Source organism: Petaurus breviceps, unplaced genomic scaffold, assembly GCF_028583685.1.
Source record: "Petaurus breviceps papuanus isolate PSGF00001 unplaced genomic scaffold, PetGlider_PUasm1.0 545, whole genome shotgun sequence".
Lineage (NCBI taxonomy): Eukaryota > Metazoa > Chordata > Mammalia > Diprotodontia > Petauridae > Petaurus > Petaurus breviceps.
Genome location: NW_027186366.1, coordinates 3,028,196 through 3,050,039, shown reverse-complemented (window position 1 = coordinate 3,050,039; position 21,844 = coordinate 3,028,196). Strand labels below are relative to the sequence as shown.

The window sequence follows — 21,844 nt, the reverse complement described above, 5'->3', positions numbered from 1 at the left end:
GCCCCCCCCCCCCCTTGTGCCGGGGGCCCAGGCCGGAAGGCGTCCTTTACCGCCGGGATAACGATGCCCGCCCGCTTAGACAAAGGCCGCGCGCGGCGGGGAAGTCAGTGCGGATGGAGCGGGCGCCTGGCGAGTCAGTCAGCTGGCCTGGCCCGCCCCGAGCGGGCCCTTCTGTGGACTCTGAAGGCCGAAGCTGGCCCCGGAGGCAGGGCCGGAGGCGGGACCGCGCGGAGAGAGCTGGGGGCAGAGCCGGGGAGCCCGAAGAAAGGCCTCCATCCTGAAGCCTCGGCTGTCTCTTTAACTGGGGAGAGCCCAGGACGCCCCCCGGCCGAGGAGCGGAGAAGAGCGGGCGCCTGGTCTCGGAGCGGCCCGGGGGCCTGGGGAGAGCCGCCGCCGCCGCGGACAGCGAGCCTCGGGACGGGCCTGCCGGGGAGCCCGCGCCCAAAGTCTCTGTGTTTACATGGACACCCAAGGGCTGCAAAGACCCGGCTCAGGGACGGACTGGGCCAGCAGGGGGGCGCGAAGACGCTCTTAAGGTCTCCCGGGGAGGCGGAGCGGTCAGCTCGGCGAAATGAGGCAGGAGAATGACCCTAACCCTCAACCTCGCTTTCAGTCGGTTCTACCTCTTCAGCCCCTTCCTCTGCTGTGCACTGGCGGACAGAGCTGGGCCGCGCCTGCTTTCTAGCCTCCTCCCCACCCGCTGCCATCGATCATCCTTCCCCCGGGACTTGAGGCCCTCATCCCCTCCTGATTAGACCAGGAGTCTCCAAGATAAAATAGCCCTGCGTGGGGAGGGCATACAAGAAGCTCTTCAGGGGGCGTAGGTAAATAATTGTCACGTCCAATTCAGTCTCAACATTTTACGGGCCATATGCACGATGAACTCGAGAAATATTTCCTTTCCTAGTGGCTAGGGAAGGTGTCCCAAAAGCCAAGGATCACCCGGAACCTGGCTGAGACTGCTGCAGCCATCCCCTCAGTCTCAGCATGGGCTCGTCAGTCACAGCCTCCAGCCAGACTGGGCGGCATGTACCTACCTCTTCATCCCCTCGGGATTTCTGGATCCGAATTGTGCCGTACCCTTCTCATTCTAGACCAGGCCTCTTTCCTGCCGGATTAAGGGAGAATTGGAACAGTGAATAAGAACACGTGGTCTTTCTGCGCAAAGAAGGGGAAGGGATGAGAATCAGCATTCTTTCAGCGCTGTGCCGAGTGCTTTACATAGATTCCATTTGGTTCTTACAACAATTGGGGTGGAGGTTGCTATTATCGTCCCATTTTACAGCTGGGGAAACTGAGGCAGAGATCAAGTGACTTGCCCAGGGTCACACGGGTAGTCGGTGTCTCCGGTGGGATTCGAATTCAGATCTTCTCATTGACTCCAGGCTCATCTTTATCCATTGTGCTGCCTAACCCCCTCTAGTAGAGGAGTATAAGGTGTAAATAATAGTAAAAGACTGACTTGACTGATGGGCGGGATTGTACTTTTTTGAAAATAACGGTGCTTTTTGCTTTTTTTTTCCCCCTCAAGATTGCAGCCAAAATTGGAGGTGATGCAGGCACGTCACTGAATTCCAATGACTATGGTTATGGGGGACAGAAAAGGCCTTTGGAGGATGGAGGTATGCTGGTCTTATTGTCAGGGCTTAATCACAGACACCGTGACCAAAGCGTTACTTAATTTTCAGAGAGGAAGGAGCTACCAATGTGGCCAGTTATGTTGGCATGGGGGGGGGGGGCGGGGATAGGCAAGGTAGGTGACTTGGGGCAGCATGGAGTCCAAGTGCCAGTGCTCCAGTGGAAAATGAAGCTTATTCAGTCTAGGAAGCTGTCCCTGCTGTGACCTCATTGCTGTTGTTGGCATTGAGGTGTTAATAGGATGTGCCCTTTGGGTATGTTTTGGTGATCTGACTTTGTTTTGTTTTTTTGTGGTGTTTGGTGTTTGTGGGGTTTATTTTCTATTTAATTTAAAAGTTAGTCTGGATGTCAGAACTAGGGCTCTGGGTTTTTTTTTAAACGCCCTGTTTCTTTGCATCTCACTGGTGAGAAGCTTGCAAGCTCTAAAAAGTCCACTCATGTTATTTGCTAGGTTTGCTGTCTAAGCTTTGGCACTTTTCTTTTTGCTTTTTTTTTTTTTAACTTTTCTTTCTTTGTTTTTGTTTGTTTGTTTGAAGAGGATGGTTTAGCCTGCAGAATGTATCCCTAGCCTTTGACCAGGAGTGCTTGTTTCCATTCATAATGTTTTTCCTATTAAGAGTGAGGTTTTTAAATACACAAAAATGAGCTAATGATGCTTCAGATGACGTGTGTAATGTATTCTTTTTATCTCATGTGTAGATGGCTCTTGGACAAGTCCGAGCAGTACAGCACACTGGGAGGGAATGCCCTCTCCTTTTAAAGGCAGGAGTTTTTATTTCTTACCTGTGTTTAGTGTGTAAACGTGAAATGAACCGGTGGCTCCTCAAAATGGACACAGACATTTCTTGGATGATATGTCTTGGGTTTTGCTGCACATCATTACCGTGTTATATCAAATGAGCTTGAATCTGGGGTGGGGAGAAGCCTCTCAAGGGTTATTTCCTGATATCGAATATCTATTTTAAAATACCCATTGCATTCATTTGCATAAAATATTGGATGAAGAGAGGGGATTTGTGTTCTGGGGGTGTTTGATGGTCAAGCCTGAGGCTTCATTGATGTGATTTTTTTTTTTGTTGCCTACCTTTGTACAGTGTCACATAGACTGGACTCTCGGTGTGTCCGTTTTTTTCCACATTTTGAGAGGGTTTTTTAATCTTTAGTTCCTACTATGGAAGCATCATTAGCCCTTAGCATCTAATTCTTTGCCTGGTTATGGAGCTAAATACTGTCTTTTATCATTCTAAAGTACTTAGCCTACATTGAGGTCAGTGATTGAATGTCTATAAATTAAGGGTTTTGTTTTTTAAATGTTTGTGCCTCTTTAAAAACAGGAAGAAAATAAAAATCTGAGTTTTCTAGAATGCAAACAGTTTGGGGTTGGTGGCTTTTTGTGTTTGTTTCCTTTTTTTTCCTTTTTTTTCTTTGTGTTTTTTTTTAACTTTGGTTCTAATGTCAAAGTAAAGTACGCCCCTAAAAAGTCAATAAAATATGTACATTGAGGTGTGCTCTTTTAAAAAAAAAAAAATGGTACAGATGACATTCATGGGACAGCCACTATTTTAAAGGTGTCTTGGGCTTCTGAACCAAAACGTTTAAAAACTCTTCGTTTTCCAGATCAACCAGATGCTAAGAAGGTCGCTCCTCAGAATGATGGTGAGTGTTCTGCTTTCAGCTGAGCAGGAAGCTTGTGTTATTGTCTGTATGCAGCCCCAGTGATTTCGACGAGTTAGTCAGTGGGGACTGTTTATTGATTCTCACTGCTATGATTTAGTGCTTGTCTGAGCACATCATTCTTGGTTTCTTCCAACACAACAGTCATTTCCAGTCAGTGGTGACCAACCCAAATTTCAGTAGTTAGACAAACATAGGTGCTGGGTCTGTCATCAAGAATCATCCTGGGTTAAGAATCCTGCCTCTGACATTTCACAGGCTTTGGGACCTTGCCGGGCCCTAGTCACCTCCCTCAGAGTTTCTGGCCCCAGCTTGGGGTGCAGTTTCATGACCCTAGCAGGCCATCAACCATATAGAGAGGGGGGAGATGGTTAACAAGCACTCATTTACTGATGAGGAGAGTCTCAGTTCTTAAATCTAAAATGAAAAGGACACCTTTATTTCTCTGCCCCATCTCAGATTACATTAGGCATCTGAAAAGCCCAGAGAAGTGAAATAAACCACTTGAGACCATCACCTTTCAACAATGAGAACCACTCCCTGACTTTGTCCTTTTCCTTCTTCTGATTTTGAGTTGGTTTTTTTGAAAGGCTCATCTTAGCTTTTTAAGTGAAATGTACTTATCCTAGGAAGGCCCAGCAGAGGAACTACTTGTGGACAGTGTTTTGTGTAAGAAAAGTTCTTCTGACAATTGTAAATATTAATTCTTTTCAGCCTTTGGAACCCAGTTACCGCCAATGCACCAGCAACAAAGGTAGACTTGTATAGTTCCTTTCTTTGCATGTTCTAAGTTTAAATGTTGGTGCACACATGGTAATAATAGAAGATTTGTGGGAGGTGGCAGTGAGATGCATTTGAACCGTGAGGAATGTGAGGGTGATTTTAGGAGCCTAATTGGCTAGCAGAAGCATAAATATTGACATGGTTTAGCATATAATAGAAATGGACTGGGGTTCGTTGGGGTTTGTTTATTTTATTAAGACTCAAATTTCAGTGGAGTTTTTTGTGTGCTCTTAAAGGAAGGGGTCAGTTCTGTCCATAAATACATACTGAAAACTCTGGAAGTCATTGGAAACAGTGCAGTGCCCAGAGCGCTAGCCTTGAGTCGGCTAAAAAAAAAAAACCCTAATGTTTATTTTGTTAGAAAAGATCCTGACTTAGCTTCTTTTCTTCCTTCCAATTAGGTCGGTAATGACGGAAGAATACAAGGTTCCAGATGGGATGGTTGGATTCAGTAAGTGATGTTGAAAAGTTGGAAGTAACAGAAGAAAACTTGGGTCCAATCTCATTTTACTAGAATCTTCAACCACTGATTTTCTGTTTTTATTAGTAATCGGCAGAGGAGGTGAGCAGATCTCACGCATACAACAGGAATCTGGATGCAAAATACAGATTGCTCCTGGTAAGAGACCCTTCCCTTCACTGGTTTCTGCTTGCTGGTAATAGCTCCAGCTATTTGTCCCACTGTTAAATGTGATTCTGGTTTTTCTCTTTGTTTTCAGACAGTGGTGGCCTGCCTGAAAGGTCTTGTATGTTAACTGGGACCCCTGAATCTGTTCAGTGAGTACACTAAGGCACGGCTGGCTGACTCCTTTAGTGTGGACGGGGTCCTTCTAGTCCCTTTCTCCCTTGCCCTCCTTTGCGCAAATAAAGAATCCTCAAATTATGTCCATATTTGAGCAGAGCTGAGGAATCTTCATCAGAATAGATTTTGATATCCTAACTTTGCCAAGTTAAAACACTGCTTTAGAACAAACTGGTATGAAGAAAGAAGGAAATAAGCATTTATGGAGCACCTGCTGTGTTCACGAAGGCTGAGTGCTTTACAGATGCTGTTTCATTTGGTTCTCAAAACCACCCTGGGGTGGAGGTGTCATATGATCAGTATTTTACCATTGAGGAAGCTAAGTTCACTAACTCCAGGCCTATCATTCTGTCCCCTGGGCCACCCAGCTGCCACCCCACCCTTCCCCCCCCCAACATCAGGTATGATGGAGAAAAGGCCTTAGAGATCTTGATGGTCATTGGGAACATTTTATCTTGTTTTCTAATAGTGTGGTTTCTAGCTACTTCTCTCTGGACAGATTTTTGATTCTGTTGCTGCCATTCACTTCCCCAGGTCAGCCAAGCGGTTACTTGACCAGATTGTTGAAAAGGGAAGGCCAGCCCCCGGCTTTCATCATGGGGATGGACCAGGCAATGCAGTTCAAGAAATCATGATCCCAGCCAGCAAGGCTGGCCTAGTCATTGGAAAAGGTGGAGAGACTATTAAGCAGCTTCAGGTACCAAGATTGTAAAAAAAAGGAAAATAAGACTTGACTGTTCTGAATCTTTCTCATTATCATTGGACACATTATATTGACTTTATTTTGAACCAGGAACGAGCTGGTGTTAAAATGGTGATGATTCAGGATGGGCCCCAAAACACAGGTGCTGACAAACCTCTGAGGATCACTGGTGACCCTTACAAAGTCCAGGTCAGTGTCACTCTCTTTCCTGGGAGTGAGGGAGGGATGGCATTTGTGCCAACCTGTCTGATGGACCTCATTTTATCTGACTATTTTAGCAAGCCAAGGAAATGGTCTTGGAGTTAATCCGTGATCAGGGTGGTTTCAGAGAGGTGCGCAATGAATATGGGTCAAGAATCGGAGGAAATGAAGGCCTAGATGTGAGTGTTACTGCACTTAGTGTGTCTCTTCCCCTGGAAGACTGGGTGACTGGGTGATGAAGGTTCTGAGGGGCAGGGATGGCATCCCAACTCAGTTTGTCTGATTTGGAATTGACCGATCTTTGCAGGCCTTGATCTTCAGAGGCCTCTAAAAAAAGACGTCTTCCATATTGGAACAACCCAAAATCCCAGTGGATCTTACTTTCCTGATAAAATGGGAATAGGTCCTTTCATTGTCTGTGTGAGTCAGACCGCTTCGGGCTGTTCACCTTCCCCTCATAGGTATTTTGCTATGTTTTCATGTTGAAAACCCTAGTTTCTATTTCTTCTGAACTCTTATGTCACCTTCCACCCAGGTCCCTATACCAAGATTTGCTGTGGGGATTGTTATCGGTAGAAATGGCGAGATGATTAAGAAGATTCAGAATGATGCTGGTGTTCGGATCCAGTTTAAACCAGGTGAGCATCTGCACTTGAGTCTTAGACCTTGCCCCCTGTTTGGTACATTTAAGGTGACCCAGGTATATGCTCTTTGCAGATGATGGGACTACCCCAGATCGAATAGCACAGATCACAGGCCCTCCAGACAGATGTCAGCACGCAGCAGAGATTATCACTGACCTCCTTCGAAGCATTCAGGTGGGATTATTCAGAATACTCTGTACGTTTTGCTACCAAATTGGGGTCTGAAGGTTTCTTTCCAGGTTGTCATCAGTGAGCACCCTGGGCGCTTTGCATCTGTGACCCCTTCCCTCAGCATTGGGGGGACGGGGCTGTCAGAATAGTGCTTTGGTACCAGATTGTGGCTCCAGGGTTTGGGGGCTGATTTGTCATTTCTCCCTAGGCTGGTAACCCTGGTGGACCAGGACCTGGTGGTCGAGGTCGAGGCCGAGGCCAAGGCAACTGGAGCATGGGCCCACCCGGCGGGCTGCAGGAATTTAACTTTATCGTTCCAACTGGGAAAACTGGATTAATCATAGGAAAAGGCAAGAAGCTCTACATTCTCTTAGCCAGAATCTGAATTGTAGCCCACTACGAGCAAGGCCTTTGAGCAAAGAGGGGGACAGGGTTGTTAGGGGTGGACTTTGTAGAGATGTAAAGATTTGGAAGGGAAGTGATTTGGCTTAGCCCTGAGATAGGTAGAAATGTGCTTGGAGAAGTTAAAGATTTCATTGCTTACGTAAAGAGGACGAAATTTAAGCCAGATGTTTTTGTGGGGGTTTAGCCCTTTTTTTCAGAAAGTTTCAAAAGATACTGCATTTTTTTTTTTCAAATTTGCTTGAAAATTGTCCATTCTTTGGTACCTCTTTGGTGTGTAAGATACATCTTGGATGCCATATTCTGTTGAGTTAAGTGGAAAGTGATGCCTGAATTTTTCAGATATCATAAAGAATTGGGGAAGGCTTTTCCTATGACCTTTGAACTGAGGAAGAAAATAACAAATCAACCAACTTATTTTTCAGGTGGAGAAACTATCAAAAGCATAAGCCAACAGTCCGGTGCTAGAATAGAACTTCAGAGAAACCCTCCCCCAAATGCAGACCCTAACATGAAGTTATTTACAATACGGGGAACTCCACAGCAGATCGATTACGCGAGGCAGCTCATAGAGGAGAAGATTGGTGTGAGTGTCCCAGGGCTGCTGTGGGTGAGTGGGTAGAGAGCAAGGGAGCCTTGGTGCCCAGAGCATGTGTGATGGTTCAAGGGCATCATGGACCCTATGAGCAACCTGGAGTCAGGCAAGTGCATAGCCCTTCAGTGTCGCCTGAATTGCGAGCACCCCTGCCCTGATGGAGATTTCAGTGCCTTTTTATCAAGTTAACTTGTAGATTTCCATGGCCAGGACTTTGTTTTGGCATTGCCTCCTCAAGCCCAGGGCTGCCCCTGTCCCTAATAAAATGAGTCTTAACACTAACAAAGGCCATTGGTCATCTGGGCAGTAACCATCGTTTTTGCTTAAGGTTCAGAATCTTCCAATCCCTAAAGATGAGGTATCTGGTGATCCCCACAGGGAGTATACATAGAGAAAAGTCCTCCGACTTGACCAACTGCCTGCAAGCCTGCACTCTGCCTGGGCTTGGCGTCTGTGTTGTAGTTGGTGTAGAATTTGGCCAGTTGGTCAGTAGGAAGAGAGGCAAGATGGGCCTACAGAGCTCAGCCACAGTCACCTCTTTGGATCGTGGTCTCCTGGGGAGTAGACGTAGCTCGGGCTATGAGAGGGGAGACAAGGCCTGAGACAGGCTTCATGACCTTGAAGAAGGGAAACAGTCACCAATCAAGAGCCCTTTTAAGGTGCCTGGGATCTGGTGCTAAACAGTGTCAGAGGTAGGAAGGTAGAAAAATGAGCTGGAGAAGCGTAGCAGTGTGTGGACAGAAGGCTTGGCTGGAGCCTTGGTCTCAAACACATACTTAGGAGTTTTGGTTTGGGAGGGTTTTATTTTTGTTTTTTTAATAAATTACCTTATAGAGAGAATAGTTTGTATTAGCTGGTAATTGGAGACCTAAGTGGCAGGCTACAAGGATTCTGGGTATATTGGGGAGTCACTGCTGAATGTTTCATTTGGGATCTGCTAAACTTGAGGTGAAGTAGAAAGAGCTTGGGGGCAGTGAAAAGGCTTGTTCTCCATTTAGGATACAAAAATACTACTCATTTACCTTGAAATGAATACTTTCATCATTCTGTTTCCTTTGCCTTTCGATTAGAAAAAAATGAACAGCATCTTTTGATTAAGAACACAAATTTTTTTTCCTCGAGGATAAAAAAATGCACTGTATCGCGTGATGTCGTTTGGTCCTTCTGGTGTTAACAGTGGTGACAATAACCCATAGAGGGTTAGGACCTCAGAAGGGATGTGAGAGGGAATCGCTGACAGATGCAGTGTCAGGGCTTAGTCTTTGCAAGAACCCACAGTTACCATTATGGAAAAGGAAGAACGCTAGGAAAGGAGATTGAGAAATTGCTCTTCTCTCTCTGTCTCTCTCACCCACCCACCCAGAAGCACCTTTTCATTTAGATAGCATCTCTTAATCGCCCCCCCGCCCCTTTCCGGTATTGCTTCCACTTGCTGGGGGGGGGGGGGGGGATCTTCCTGCCTCTAGTCCATCCTCCATTGGAAGGAATTTTCCTGAAAGGTAGGGCCTACAACATCACTCCCCACTTCTGTAAACTCCAGGGTCTCCCTGTTGCCTCTAAGGAGCAAATACAGAATGCTTTCCATGGTGTTTGAAGCACTTCCCTCCCTCGGTTACACCAAGCCAATTCCTGCCACCCAGCAACCTGTTCTGTTTGGCCCTTGAGCTATAGATAGTTTCTCTAAAACTATTTACAAATATAAAAAAAACATTCTTGGCTTATTGACCAGCCACACTGACTACTTACATTTTGTTCCTCTATGCCTAAGGATCACTCTTCCTCTCCTCTGCTGCATTCGGGCTCCCCCAGCCAGTCATTCCCACCCTCAAAGCTCCCTTCTCTCAAAGGCTGCAATCCACTCACATTTCTACATGGGCACCACCCACACATATCTCGTGGATGCCCCCAGCCCTTGGCAGAGTGCCTTTTGCATAGTAATCCTTTAATAGGTGCTTGTCTGATCCATTATTGCTCAGTTTACCTGGTCTTTTGTCTGTTCTGCCCCTTTGGGGCCCAGACAGAAGCTGTTATGCTACTGTTTTAATAAATATGTTCGGGGAGGCCAGGTAGCACAGCGAGTAAGAGCACTGGCTCCAGTGTTGGGATGACCAGGGGATCAAATCCAGGCTCAGACACTTAGCACCCACCCAGAAACACCTGGCCGTGTAACCTTGAGCAAGTTACTTAACCCCAATTGCTTAAAAAAAAAATATTCTTTTATTTACAGGGTCCAGTAAATCCCTTAGGTCCACCGGTTCCCCATGGGCCTCATGGTGTGCCAGGCCCCCATGGGCCTCCAGGGCCTCCAGGGCCTGGAAATCCAATGGGGCCCTACAATCCTGCACCTTATAATCCAGGACCACCAGGCCCTGCTCCTCAGTAAGTGCTGGACTTTTCTTCTGGGGCTTTTAGCCTGTCGTTAGGAGATGGATTTGGTGAGTTACCTTTGGTGTCCTTTTTTTTTTTTTTTTCTTTTCCAGTGGACCTCCAGCTCCATATGCTCCCCAAGGGTGGGGAAATGCCTATCCCCATTGGCAGCAGCAGAACCCACCTGATCCAGGTGAAAGATATCACAGTCTTTCAAGCCTTCGTGTTCCTCCTGTGTAGAATGCGCCCAGAGTTCTTGTTTTTGGGGGGTGGCTCAGTGGAGGTGGGGTACAGTCTCACATACAAGTACACCCGTGAAATGATAGGCCATGCTCATTGGCCTGGGGCATTGACTCTGCTCACGAGATTGGATCAGATCTGGGGATTCTGGTCTTCCATGTGGCCTAGGAAGAGTCTTCTTCACAAGCCCTTGGAGCCTTGCACAGACTTTTCCCAACCTCAGAAGTGTCTGTTTTACTCTTCCCGACCTTTCCTCGAAGCTAAGTGAGAACTCCAGCCCCCTGTGATTTAGGCCTGGGGACAATAGCCCTGAGGTTGTCTTCCATTTGGGTGTGACCACCTCGCTATCCTTAGCATATCACCTGCCCCCTGGATCCAGGTCGATCTGGCAGTCTGGAGGGATTCACTGGACAGAGCTGCTTCAGTAGAGAGGCCTCAGGGAATTAGGGTTCACATTTCTGTAGCATTCTTTAAGGCATTTCAGAGCCCTTTGAATTCCTTCCTGAGCATGTCTCCTTAATGAGAACACAGATGGAGCCAGAATGCCAAGAGCTGTTCAGAACAAAGGCAGGTGGTCAAGAAATGGGACAGTTATCAGTCTGGAAAATGCCAATTTGTGGACTGGGTGTGTTGTGACACCAGGCAGTCCATCTCTGCTCAATCATCAGGCTGATTTTCTTCTCTAGCAGCAGGGACCAGAAACAACTGCCCTTTGGGTATGCCCAGGGTTGTGTTTGTGCAGTCAGATGGTGTCTTGGGTATTGTTAGACCTTGGCGTTTAGGAGCAGATTTAGGTGGAGACGGTGTTTTCAGTGATTCATAAAACATCATCGGTTTCTTAGGTTCTTCAAGTTGAGATACTTAAGATTTGCTAGTCTTTATGGGTTTCTTAGTTGATTGTCTTATGTAATTAATGTCTTTCAACTTTATGAGAGATTTTTCTTGTTTACCTCCTGCACTGAAAACGCTTTTTTTTCCCATAGTTTACATTCTTCCCAAATAGTTGCACATTTGTTTCCAGTTTTCAGAAATCTTTTTTCCCAAATGGGGTTCAGTCTTCCTACCGGAAATTCTATCCAGTTGCCTATAAATGTCATGTGTTAGGAATAGAATATTCTTTAAGCTTTGAAATTATGATTTGTACAGTGCCCCAAACAAGTCATCTAGTCAGTTTTTTTAGGAAAATGCCATCTAGGAACTCAGAATTTCTTGGGGGCAGGCCACTTAACTTTACAACTGGAATTGCTAGGGAGTTTTGTTCAGTGAACCACAATCCCATACCCCCTTTGTTTTACTTGATATTCCTTCCAGTACTCACGGCTTCAGCTGCTCTGACCTTGATCTTCTCTCCATGTTTAAACGGTCCCATTCCCATAATATGGCCTGGGTTTCATGCCCTCCACCATTTAGCTTTCCCTTCTGGATGAGCTGGATAAATGTGTATTTTCTTTGTGAAGTGTGGTACCCCCCAAGAAGCCAGAGTAGAGCCCCGTGGCATTCCCATTGGGCTTGACCTAAAAACACAGAGTTCATTCACGAAATGCCCTTTTTCCCCAGAGAAGCCTTTTGGTGGAGTTGGCGCTTTGAGCCCAGAGGGCTGGACTTGGCAGGTCTCTCTTAAGTGTCCTCTTCAGTTTCTGTCCATCCTTCCACCTCAGGATGAGGCCTCTTTGTTTCTCAGTTGTGTCATTCCCTGGATTGGCTGGGGAGGGGACCATTGGGCCACTTTGCCTTTACCGAGTTGTCCTAAAATGTAGAGCTCAGCAGAGCCTGGGCCCCCTAGGGGGGCGTCACAGAAGGCCCAGATGTGACCCTCTCAGGGAAGGAGATGGGGTTAGGCTGGTGCTTCTGGCTCCGCCACCCAGAACCTGTTGGGAAAATGTGCATGTCAGGCAGATCCTTTTCTTCACAGGCAAATCTCAAACTTGTGTTTTGATTCTAGCAAAAACAGGTACAGACCCAAATTCTGCAGCTTGGGCTGCTTATTATGCTCATTATTATCAGCAGCAAGCACAGCCACCACCCGCAGCTCCGACAGGTGCACCAGCGACAACTCAAACTAATGGACAAGGTAAACATTCATTTATCCAGAGAAAAGATTTTTCATTCTAAGCCAAAAGTTCATGTTTTGAGTTCATTTCGTTTTCATTGAGATTGGGTGGTCTGGAGCTCACTTTGAAAGGATAGAGCTTTACTTCATTTGAGTTAAGCCTGGCCTGCCAAGCTCCTCACTAAAATCATTGGTAAATGTAGTATGTAGGCCCATTCAGTAACGCAGAGACCATTCTTGGTTTGCTCTTTTTCTGAAAATCATATTAAAAACTATGTCAGACTAAAACTCTCTTGAATTGTGTTCCAGTTTTTATTTATATCAAGTATCATTGTGTGGTATTATACACGTAAAAAAATCAATGTGAATCTTGAACCAATGGCTTGTTCTAAAAATTGTTTTTGTTTTAAATTAAATCCTTTGTCAGCTTATTTATCATTTTCTCTTAATTTTTAGAGTGTAGGAAAAAAATTCCAGTTATTTCAGTTATCTGGTTGTTTGGTTTTCAGACAAACAGGAATTTCTGTACTGATGTCCTCTTTAGCCAAGACCTGCTGGCCTTCTCTGTGACTCTAAGAGCTGTAGCAGTCTGGAGGGGAACCTGTGATGGCCTAGGACCTCGTCACTCCTGCCTCTTACCATGGCCCACTGGCTGCCAACTCCCATTTATATTGCTGAGTCTAGTGGAAAAGACATTTTCAATGGGCAGCTATAGTTAGTAATAGTTGCATGGTATTAAGTGAATCATTTTCATTTACAGTATATTTAAGACAAGTCACATTTCTCATAATTTATAAGTTGAGTTAAAAATATATTTGTGCACTTAAGCTTTTAAAACTGATTTTGAGATATGCTTTATTTTCAAATAAGGAGATCAGCAAAATCCAGCTCCAACTGGACAGGTTGATTATACCAAGGCTTGGGAAGAGTACTACAAGAAAATGGGTATGTTATGCTTTTATTTGTTGGACATCTTAACAGCTCGTATATTTAGAGACTGCTCTAACCCCTTTAACTTACAGGTGAGAGGATCTCAGGTCACACAGCTAGTCTCCTTAATCCTAGCCCATCACTGTCCCTATTTCATTTGTGTAACACGGACAGCCATTTCTAGCTAACTTGGAACTTGCTCCCCTAAAATCGTGAATGAGCGGCTAGTTGGCAAAGCTGTGTTTGGAAAGTGCTGCATCTTTTTATGTTGAAAGAAAAGACTGGTTCTTAATCTCCATGTCTGCTGTGCGTTGGTAGTGGACACTGTCCACCCAGGGGTTTTTCGGTGGCATTTGAACAATGGAATGGTATCAAATATCTGAGTCAGTTTTCCTGAAATTTTGGGATATGGATAAAGGCTGACCCTTAAATATACAAAAATGTCCCCACTGTGTCACAAACTGGTTCCTTGAGTAACATCTGCATGTATTTAGACAAGGAGTTGATAGGTAGAATTAATTGATTTTAAATAACTTTAGAGATTAATTAAGGTTATTGGCCAAAACCCTAGCATTTTGCCACTGGGATAATGTTTATTTTGAAGGTATGTCCTCCACTGTTAGAGGGTCCTAGATTCTTTGCCCCCAAGATACATACAGCTACATATGTCCTCCTTAGGCCCAGAAAATCATTCTTTGTACTCTCTGAGAGAAAATAGAAATCTCATCCCATCTAATCCTGTAATAAGAAGTTTGCTCCCTGAAGAATATTCCTGGATTTTTTTTATGAAGATGGGAGGATGGTCCTGAAGAGCTTCCCACCCTTCCAAAAGTGTTTTCATACAATTGATGCACAAAAGATTTTTGAGCATGCATTTATACAAGCTTTCAAGCTTGTGCCTCACACTTGGACGTGCCCATCCCACACACCCAAGTATGTATTGGAGATAGGGTTTGAACATGTGACTTTCTCAGAAGAAAACTGCGAACTTTTTACCACCTCATGAAAAAAGGGATCCAGATCACTTGGAGTAAGAGAAATACCCATCAAAAGAACCCTGAGGCTTCACCTCTTCCTTGGGGAAGGGATGAATGTTGATTGAGCACCTGTTCTGTGACAGGCACTGCACTGAACCCTTTACAGTTATTATCACAACCCTGTGAGGTAGGTGCTGTTAGCAACCCCACTGGAAACCGAGGCAGGTAGACATGAACTCAGCTAGTCTCTGGACGACAGTTGGATTCGAACCCAGGTCCTCCATGACAAAGATGGGGAAAGTACATATACATATCTTGGATGAGATCTACAGCGGAGCTGTGACTCAGGAAAACCATTTCAGAAAGCAGTTTGACATTTGGTTGAGCGATTTGGACATCCCCTGGGGGGGGGTCTTCTACAAGGAGGTCATTCATCAACCAGAAGAAGGGCCCCTATGTAACAACACTTAAGTGGATGCCCATCAATTGGGGAACAGCTGAGGGGCAGGTGGTGGGTAAAGGATAGCACCTAAGAAGTGGGCATGGCCAAGGCCCTTTTATTGCATGGGCTAATTCTGACTGAGGTGCTGTAGCTTAAAGGCTGGTGGTACCATCCCACATGCTTAAGGGATTTGGCCAAGATGAGAACCCCAGAGCCCTTGAGTTGTGGCTGCTCCTGGCAGGTTTTCACCCCCCAGTGTTCCCAGCCATAAAGAGGCAATGGATGGTACCTGTTCCGCTTCACTTACCTGTCAGCTACCAGCAGACCTGGGACTTGGGGGAAGAGGGTTTTAGTTCAAGAGGTGAAGTGAGGACTGCCCTTGTAACTGAAGGAAATGGAGGATTGGTGCATTTGAGGTCTGATATCTGTTTCAGCTGCCCAGGACAGGAGTATGAGATGGTGTTCTCAGGTCAAGTCGTTGTCGGTGCTCTAATTATGATCCTAGTTTTGTGGGTTATTGGGTTGGCAATCAAACAGTTGGTTGAATCACGATGCTTTTCAGAATTACTTTGCAATAGATTCTTCTGAATTTTCATATGAAAGGTGGATCCATTTTTCCTTTGCCTCTGATGTTGCCTGGTTTTCCTTCCTGATGTCCTTTAATTATCTCTACCTGCATATTGTATTTCAACATTTTCCTATGTGTTAGGCGACTTTGGGGGGAGCTTTTGGAGAAGAGGGACAGGCATTCTTCATTATTCCACCCCAGCTCCTGGCATGGCATCGTGAGTCCCTTTGAACAGGGGAGACTCTTTCAGATGCTACTGTAAGAAGGACAAACTCAGGGTCTCTTGGGTCAAATTTTTCTTGATTTTTATTTTAAAAACTGACCACAGTCCACATTGTGACATGTCTAATGTGCTAAGCCACTGAACAGATGTCGGGGCTTTGTTGTTGCTGGCTTGGGTTTCCCAAGTTCCTATTAAATTATGAAAAACTAAGTCTGGGTCACCCCGGTTTCCGTTTCTGATCTAAGGTTAGAGTGGGGGCCCTAAGTCACTGAGGCTGTGATGACAACAGTGAGCGCAGTGTGCACATCTGTGTACATTTGTGTATGGGACAGTTCTCAGTTGTAAAAAACAATAAAAACTGATACAATTTAAGAGTAAATGGTGAGCCATCAAAGCAGTTTCATAAAACAGCTTCTCCTTTGCTTCTCTGTCTTCAGTGAACAATGTGTCCCTAGAACAAGGCCATCTCGACCCTAGAGGTCAGGCTTGCTAAGGTCTCTCGGAGGACTTTGTGGCCGAGCCCCAAGGACCCAAGGATTTCCACAGGAGATGGACATTTGGAAAACACGGCTCATTCAGAGACGGGGACATTGGGTCCGAGGGGCTTTCCCACGTGCCTTTGCTCTGACCCTGTCCTCACAGACAGCACCTAGATGTGCTAGCATGCTTGTGTTTGTTTTCACCATGTTATCTGGCATTGGGGGATTCCTTTGTGGGTAGCAGATTTTAGTGCTTCTTAAGAATTCAAACAAAGTGATCTTCCCTCCAAGCAGGGGAGAGGTATGCAGGAGCAGAATGAGATGGGGCCTAGTGTGCTAAATTCTTAGCAAGCCATAGTTAATCTTGTATCCCACTGGTCTTTGCCATTGGACGATAACTGATAGTTCCTCCTTCGGTAGCTACTTTCATCAGTTACGAGATTTGAAAATTACTACTAAAATGAGATTCCCAACCGTCCCTAAGTGAACGAGAAAAGCTTTATCTTTTAAAATTGCCTTGGTGAATTTAATCATTGATTTTTATGTCGATTTAGAAGTCACTGCTTCAAACCAGTTGGCAATATTGGGGTCCTGCGCTGTTGTTAAGCCCCGCGTGGTGTGTTTAGAGATGGTCATGCCATCCAAGCAGTCGCAGCCTCCCCACCTGCCCCGCGTTGGCCAGAAGGACATTGCTGTCATTGCAGAGAGCGCGCGCGGGCCGGTGTCTCCCTGCGCTTGCGTCTTTGTTGCCTGTACTGACGGTGGCTGTCACTGTATTAAAATCTAGGGGGTTTTTTTTAGGTCCGCAGGGGCAGACACAGGATTATTCAAAGGCTTGGGAGGAATATTACCAGAAGCAAGGTATTGTCTTTATTAGAAATGAGATTCTGCCGCGCCCTGCGCTTGGGTCGCCGTAACGACGCTCTCCTTCTGTTTGCTCGCAGGTCAGGCTGTTCCTGCCCCCGCTGGGGCCCCCCCCGGCGGCCAGCCCGACTACAGCGCGGCCTGGGCTGAATACTACCGGCAGCAGGCCGCCTACTATGCGCAGACCAGCCCCCAAGGGATGCCGCAGCACCCGCCAGCCCCACAGGTAGAGTTGTCTCTTTGGTCTGTTTCTCCTTCTGCATGTCTGCTGCTTGGGTCACTTGGAGTGGATGTGCCTCGGTAGTTTTTCCTGCCAAAATCGACCTTTCAATGTAGTCATGTGGTGTGTCTCAGACATTTTCTCTGGCATCTGAGTGCTGAATCTCTCCACAATGCCTTTTGATTTAAAAAAAGTTTTTTCCCCCCAGGGTTTTGAAAATCATGCAAGAAGCCACCACCATTTACATTAACCAGTTTTTCTCTCTTAAAGGAGTCACTCCTGAGTTAACTTGATTAAAGGATTTTCTTTAACTTTCTGTGTATCTCTTATGTATCTCTTCTGCACAGGGCCAATAATAAGAAGTGGACAATACAGTATTTGCTTCATTGTGTGGGGGAAAAAAACCTTTGTTAAATGTATGGATGCAGACGCCTTGATGAAGATCTTAATTTTGTTTTGGTTTAAAAAAAAAATAGTGTTTTTTGAAAATGTACAAAATATCTATCACTACTGATAGGAGGTAATATTTCTGTGTAGAAATGAACATTGGTTTGTTTTTAGTATCTTAGTGTAGATGTACACATTCCAGCAAATGTATTTGCAACTATTATGTGGTCAATGCTTTGTGATATAAATGTACTTTTTCAATGTATACTTTCACTTTTAAAATGCCTGTTTTGTGCTTTACAATAAATAATATGAAACCTCCTGTGTCGGTAAGTTGGATATGTGGGTATTTGAAGGATTCTGAATTGCTTAGCAGTGATGGATGAGATCCAGGTACACAAAAGAGAAGCTTTCCCCTGAAATCTGAATAGAGCATTGAAACTGAAGTCATGGCATGTTCTTTTTTTCCCCCTTTGCAGTTTAGTGGTAGTTGGAGGATGTTTCCCACTTGGTCTAGATGACTTTTGATCACAAGTCATCTGGAGATCTCGGTTTTCCTTCTGTTGGACTCTTAAGAATTGCATGTGTAGGATGACCTTACAGCATTTCCTTTAACACATGACCACTGTTTCAGGCCTGGGCCGCTGCTATAAAACAACAGTTAACCTTTCTGTTCTTAATCGGATAATTACTTGGTTACCAAGACTGTTTGAGCATAAATGATTTTAAGCATTTTTCAGAGAGCAAATATGACTTAGCATTTTTCTTTGTAAAGCCTGTCTTCTGAGGACGCCTTTTAGGTAGCATAACCGCTTGTGTCATTGAAACCTCAGGTTAGAGCCATTTTTTTTTTTTTGAAGTATGGATAAGCTTTGTTTTGTAAATGCACAAGTCCAGTCATTGAACCAACTAATTTTTTGATGTATTTGAATCCTTTTCTTACTCTTTAACATTTGTGCTGCAATTCTGATATTTGGTTGAAATCCTTTGTTTGCTCTTTGCATATTAATCTATTAGACAACATGCAAATACAGTCTGTCTTGCCATTGTCTGTTGAAGCACAGGTTTGAACCATCCAGTATAGGACTAGCTCTGTAGGGGTGAGGAGGCCTGGGCTGTCTGTCTGTCATCTTTGACTGTGTTCCTTCAAGGAGCATGGCACTGTAAGTACATCAGAATGACCAATGGCTGTCAAATGTTCCACATAACGCAAATGCCGTACCTTGTGTGACTACTATGTTGGAATACAGTGCTGAGAGCTCGGGGGTTCCTTACTGCTTCTCTCGTTGAGAGCTGCATATCTGTAACTATATATACATATATAGATGAATTTTTTTTTAACGTGAGCTTAATGGGTAAGTATTTATGAAATGCTTAGCTATAGCTAAACCAAACTAATCTTTACAAAGTGAATATATAGCATTTTCCTCCGGTGCTCCTGAGGTAAAAAGATTGTTTTTCAGTATGAAAACTGCATATCTTGTATATTAAACTCAAAGAATTGGAAACTGTTTTGTCAGACAGAAATGTTCTGTTTGTTTGCAAATAAGTAATATTGGATGCTCCTTTGACACCAGCCCTTCACTGGGGAGGGAGGCCCGTTTGTGGTGAGGGCAGCTCTTAGGGATGTCAGTGTGAGGCTGCTCCTCATTCCATTTGGGGTTGTGGAAATGAGCAGTGACCACCCTCCCACCTGCCAGACCAGACCAGGAAGACAGACGGACAGTTGTAGTTGAAACCTTCCTCCCCTCCCGAGGTAGGCAGAGAGTGGTCGGGACTCTGCTAGCGTCCAGGTGGATTCCCCGTCCTTAAGTCACAAAATGGAGGCTGTTGATTTTGATTCATTGAAGTTTAAAATCGTTCTTAATTGCAAACAGTGCAATTATTTATACTTCACAGTGCCTTCCCAGACCTTCCACCTTAGGTTCTGCTCCAAAAAGCACCAGGTAAGCACAACCTAAGGAAATCTATAAGTAAATATTTCAGTACATTAATGTTGTCCCTGTGAGATTTTTGTGGTTGTGTATTCAAAAAGCAATCTGCTGCTGCTTTCCCACATGCATTCTGTTATTCATGGTTCCATTTCAGTGGAAAAGTCTGTAAGTTGTTCAAACAACCGTGGACATTTCTGGGTAAATGTTTTTTGTTTTCTTTTTTTGTTTGTTTTAATTTTAAGATGAGTGGATTGCTGCAATAATTGAATTAATAGCCAAATCATTTTATTAACTTTTTCCTTGAATATAGCAGATTGTTACAATTAAGAGAGCAGTTAAATTTTTCAAGGTACAGGAAATATTTGGTCAGAAACTTCAACAGCCTTCACATGTTTATAATGATTGACAGGACATTTTCCCTGCCTTCCAAAGCTAAATATTGATCCTTTGTTTCTTACTTTTGAAGCTTAATAATTCAGTAAAAGGTTATAATGGGTCAGAATTTTAGTATGATTTTAGATTTTAGTAGCCATAATTATACACTGAGAAAATGATAATTCATTTATATAATACTGGCAGTTTGTTTTTTTTTTAATAATAAGCATATATATGCATCATTGAAATGTTAACTGTATAGCAAATATCCTTTCATAATCTGTATAGAAGTCAGTAATTTTCTGATCTGTAATACTTTGATGCTGCATTTTTTTAAAAATTATTTCGTTTTGAATGGTTTTTTTCATTGTTTTGATTTGGGGGGCTTTTTGGTGTTTTGTTTTTTTCTTTGCCAGTTTAAAATGTTTGTGTGTTTTTATAAATGATTTTTAACTGGTATAAAGTTTGTGGGGGTTTTTGTTTGGGTGGGGGGGGTTGTTTTTTGCTGGGGGTTTTTTTTTTTTTTTTAGTTGAAAGTAGAAAAGCAGCATCATATCAGTTTTTGTTTCTTCATTTTCTAAAATGTGCTGATCCTTTTCAAAAGTCCTGCTTCTCTCTCCATTTAAGATACATATTCAAAAGTACTGCCTTCATGTTCACACACAGTGCTGAAGATCTGCGAGTACCCAACCATAGCTCATAGACAAGGGCCCTGAGGTAGTTACTGCCCCAGAGAGGAAGGAGCCCTTGGGCTGTAGGCCATTGGCGAGCCGATGAGCATGGACCATAGAAGGGCTCAAGGTAGAAGGTAAAATACGGGCAAAAACACGTATTCCCAGACAGAATGGATCCACTTTGATTTGCTCTTCACTTGCTCATAAATGTTCTGTGAACTGTTAAATTTCTTATGCAGCTACTGCACCACCTTCTGTTTCCATTTGTTCTTTTTATAAACAGCCAAGGTTAGGTGTGTTAAGTTTTATGATATAAGAGTTTCTTTAAAACCTGTGAGTCATCACATTTTGCAGAATTTTAGTTTGAAATTTTATAGAAGAAAATAGACTTGAATGTGGATAGATGATGTGTTACAGGGGCATCGTGACCATAAGCCTTCACTGCTCTTTACCAGCCAGTGTATTTAACAGTGAAATAAATGGAAAGCAGAAAAGGTGGTTAGGAGGTTTGAGAACAGGATGCTTAACCTGGAGCAGGAGTCTTTCTAGCATTTACCCCAAATATACAGGGAATCTGCTTGTTTTATTTTTCTCTTGGGTTACTGAGTGTGGTAGTACAATGGTATTTCTTTTAGAAATGAGAAAATAAGTAAATCTTATTTTTCAAACAAGTTTATATTTAGAGATTGTAAACATGACATTATTACCTGAAGGGTTTTTTGATGCTTAAAATGGGAAGGGTCATGGTGGGGATAAACTCAGAAAGAACAGAGAAGAGTATCCAGTGTTGTAGAATCATTGCTAACGTTTCATCTATTTGGCAAGGATGCCGAAAGAAATTGTGTCACTGGGGAAAAAATAGTAATGTAGAGTTCTGATAGGTTTTTTCATTATTATTTGCTGCAAATTCTCACTTTAATATGCTTTTTTTTTTTTTTTACATCCTCCTCATTGAGAACTTCATTGGGGTGCTGTTTGCACTTGTTTTTGTATTATTAGTTTGAGTTTTCTTTCCACACTATAATTGTTCGTGGGGGGTGGGGGCTAGGATTTATAAATTAGCTTTCAAAAGAAAATCAGTTTTTAAGATTTTATATTCTTTAGTTATCCCTATGAAACTCTTATATGTATTTCCGCATATATATATATATATATTTTTCTTATGCATGCTCGATGCATTTTCGTCCTGAGAAAAGTGTTCTCTACAGAAACTACCCGTGTGTTTAAAGAAGATTGGCTTTAAAAGGCTACTGTGATGGGAACAGTGTCTTAGGGAGATGCAGCTTGGACTTGAGGTAAATTGAATGCTTTACAAAATGTGGTTTAGCGCTTGCTATAAATGACATTTGTATGTAAGAAGGGCACACCGTTCCTGGAGTTTTGTATCGTTTATGGGTTTTCTCAATAAATGTAACTGAATGGACACGCTATGACAATGTTTGGTTTCTCTTTTTTTCCCCAAATTCAGAGGTGCTCTTGTAGATTCTAGATAACTAAGGAG

General features: G+C 43.8%; 1 protein-coding gene across 3 annotated transcripts; it reads left to right on the top strand.

Annotated features, from left to right (window-relative positions):
* The first annotated feature begins 1,510 nt into the window (after positions 1 to 1,510).
* Positions 1,511 to 21,773, top strand: FUBP1 (far upstream element binding protein 1). Of its 3 annotated transcripts, XM_069102240.1 has the most exons (21): positions 1,513 to 1,622; positions 2,338 to 2,400; positions 3,256 to 3,294; positions 4,027 to 4,066; positions 4,497 to 4,546; positions 4,643 to 4,714; positions 4,815 to 4,872; positions 5,432 to 5,594; positions 5,691 to 5,789; positions 5,879 to 5,980; positions 6,337 to 6,439; positions 6,519 to 6,619; positions 6,825 to 6,966; positions 7,444 to 7,604; positions 9,841 to 9,992; positions 10,094 to 10,173; positions 12,163 to 12,291; positions 13,141 to 13,215; positions 16,691 to 16,750; positions 16,834 to 16,979; positions 17,321 to 21,773. In XM_069102240.1, the coding sequence occupies exons 2-21, from the start codon at positions 2,382 to 2,384 to the stop codon at positions 17,327 to 17,329; spliced, it is 1,800 nt and encodes a 599-aa protein (XP_068958341.1). In that variant the 5' UTR covers positions 1,513 to 1,622; positions 2,338 to 2,381; the 3' UTR covers positions 17,330 to 21,773. The 3 variants fall into 3 exon arrangements, with proteins under 3 accessions (XP_068958343.1, XP_068958341.1, XP_068958342.1); XM_069102242.1 differs by lacking the exon at positions 2,338 to 2,400 and having other exon boundaries at positions 1,511 to 1,622; XM_069102241.1 differs by lacking the exon at positions 16,691 to 16,750.
* Positions 21,774 to 21,844: the final 71 nt, after the last annotated feature.

What these genes read in the sequence shown, in the direction of transcription:
- FUBP1 (XM_069102240.1), top strand. An exon ending in AGACTATTAAGCAGCTTCAG is followed by an intron (nt 5,595 to 5,690) that starts GTACCAAGATTG and finishes ATTTTGAACCAG; the next exon opens with GAACGAGCTGGTGTTAAAAT. An exon ending in ACCTCCTTCGAAGCATTCAG is followed by an intron (nt 6,620 to 6,824) that starts GTGGGATTATTC and finishes ATTTCTCCCTAG; the next exon opens with GCTGGTAACCCTGGTGGACC.